Here is a 2,206-nt window from a genome sequence, read left to right as displayed (position 1 = left end):
TAATTTGTAACATTTAATCATTTTATGTTTTTTAGTTATATTATAATGTTATTTGTTTTGATGCTTATAAAAAAATGTGGATCCCGTATTGTAAATATAAAATTCGAAGCTTTTATTAAAAAAATTCTATATAATTATAATAATTTCCTTACTAGATTAAAATGCTCATTAAAGGAATAAATATATATGTTAAATCATTATATTTTATTTATATTAATGATTATGATTCTTTTATTTAAAATTTTCTTTCGAGCATATTTAAAAGGAAATCATAAATCCATAACATATATATTTATTAGTATAATAATTAATATGAATTAAACAGAATAATATGGACAATAAGAAAAATTCCTTAATAGAATCGTCTCATTCATTATTTACAATGAAATTATAAAAATATAAAAATGAATTTGCTGTTATATATAGCATTCTAAAAAATTAATATGATATGTATATATATGTGTACTAAAAATAGGTATATTAAAATTAATTTGTTTGTTGTCTGTAATAGAATATATAAGAAAACCATTATTAAAAAAATTAATTCTGATAAAAAATGTATTATAATATATTTTACTATTAAATTTAATCATTTTTTTCATATATTTATTTAATTGTCATCTTAATTAAGATTTATTTTATGATAGATGGAAGAAACATTTATGCTTTACAAAATATAAATAAACTGGAAAAAAAAAGGATTAATTGGGGGTAATTACATTTTTTATTCAAATAGTCTATAGAAATATACATTATTGTGTTAGAGACCCATATATTTAATATTAATTTATATAAATAAAATTTAATTATTTCTCTTAATTTTATAATATAATATTAAATTGACATCGAGCAAGAAATATTTCATTTTACTCTCTTATTTGTGATAACATATATCAAAATATTTTATATTTTTAACAATGTATAAATATAAGTGTTAAATATATTAAACACATTTATGGTTTTTTTTTTTTACTATTTTTTCCTTCCATAGTATAATTTTTTAATTTCATATTCTAAATATAAAGACATATATTATAATAATACTAGAGATGAAAATTCTATTAATGAAATATGCAAAGACTACATTTGTTTTCAATTTGATTCTGATATATAGTAGGGTCGACAATAAGGTTTTAGGAAGGCGTGTTCAAAGGTTATGAACCATTTAAATTATGTAAAAGTAAACTCTAAATCTCTTGATATATCAAAATATTGTAAATACTTAATCTACTTCTTATACGACCATGTAATTAATAATTTACTTTATGGTTACACTATCTTATCACTCTACGTTGAACTTCAAAAAATTGTGTAATGAGAAAAGTTTCTATTTCGTAATATGTAACAAGCATAAAGAGTACATTAAATATGAAATATATATAAAGCTTGATGAAATAATTATATAATACAAGGATTTGATGCATCTAATGCATCAAGTGATTAAAAAAAAAAAAAGGAATGAAAATGTGCTCGGAAATATTCAAATTCTTATTAAGCGTACATAAAGAAATATGAAGGTGGCACTCACGGGAATTACTTTGACACATTAGAATATTTTAGAAATACATATAATGAACATATGCAAAATGGATCTGAATATAAAAATGTAGACATATACTTACCATCCACAAAAGGAGATAGCATCATCGTTCTTGTTACAATTCCGTCTATTATTATATTATTCATTTATTTCCTTTTATTTATTTTGTATAATGTTAGAAATTTAACTTATTGAAAATATAAATATTATGATAAAATTTTAATTATGCACATGCAAATAAAAATTATTATATTACAATTACTGCATTATTAATATATAATTTTTTCCCTTGCTATTAGTTTACTACATTGTGCTCATGCATAAATTCTAAAAAAAGTAGGAGACAAAACATGAAGGAAAGATTAAATCCAGAAATACAAAATTTCAAAAGCAAAACTAATATATCTCATCAAAATAATGGGAACAGGAATCTTCATATAAGCTATCATACGTAATGAAGACTTATTGTGGAAATAAATAAAAATAAAACAGTAAAAATATTATTTAATATTACGACAAAACATTCATAAATATATAATATTACTAAAATATTATTATATAATAATAACAAAAACACAAGTAAAAATAGTTGCATAAAAAAAAATAATTCCATTTACCGTTTCAAAGATAACAACTGAGTGAACTGCATTAATAAAATGAAAGCAT

At 20.0% G+C, this 2,206-nt stretch overlaps 1 protein-coding gene across 1 annotated transcript; it reads left to right on the top strand.

Annotated features, from left to right (window-relative positions):
* The first annotated feature begins 1,120 nt into the window (after positions 1–1,120).
* Positions 1,121–1,804, top strand: PCYB_033080 (VIR-like CYIR protein). The gene has a single exon (XM_004220980.1). The coding sequence runs from the start codon at positions 1,157–1,159 to the stop codon at positions 1,313–1,315; it is 159 nt and encodes a 52-aa protein (XP_004221028.1). The 5' UTR covers positions 1,121–1,156; the 3' UTR covers positions 1,316–1,804.
* Positions 1,805–2,206: the final 402 nt, after the last annotated feature.

Source organism: Plasmodium cynomolgi, chromosome 3, assembly GCF_000321355.1.
Source record: "Plasmodium cynomolgi strain B DNA, chromosome 3, whole genome shotgun sequence".
Classification (NCBI taxonomy): Eukaryota; Apicomplexa; class Aconoidasida; order Haemosporida; family Plasmodiidae; genus Plasmodium; species Plasmodium cynomolgi.
The sequence above is the reverse complement of the archived record's forward strand: the minus strand, read 5'-3'. Positions and strand labels throughout refer to the sequence as shown.

Excerpts from the sequence above, each read along its gene's own strand:
- PCYB_033080 (XM_004220980.1), top strand. The coding sequence starts at position 1,157 with ATGAACCATTTAAATTATGTAAAAGTAAACTCTAAATCTCTTGATATA.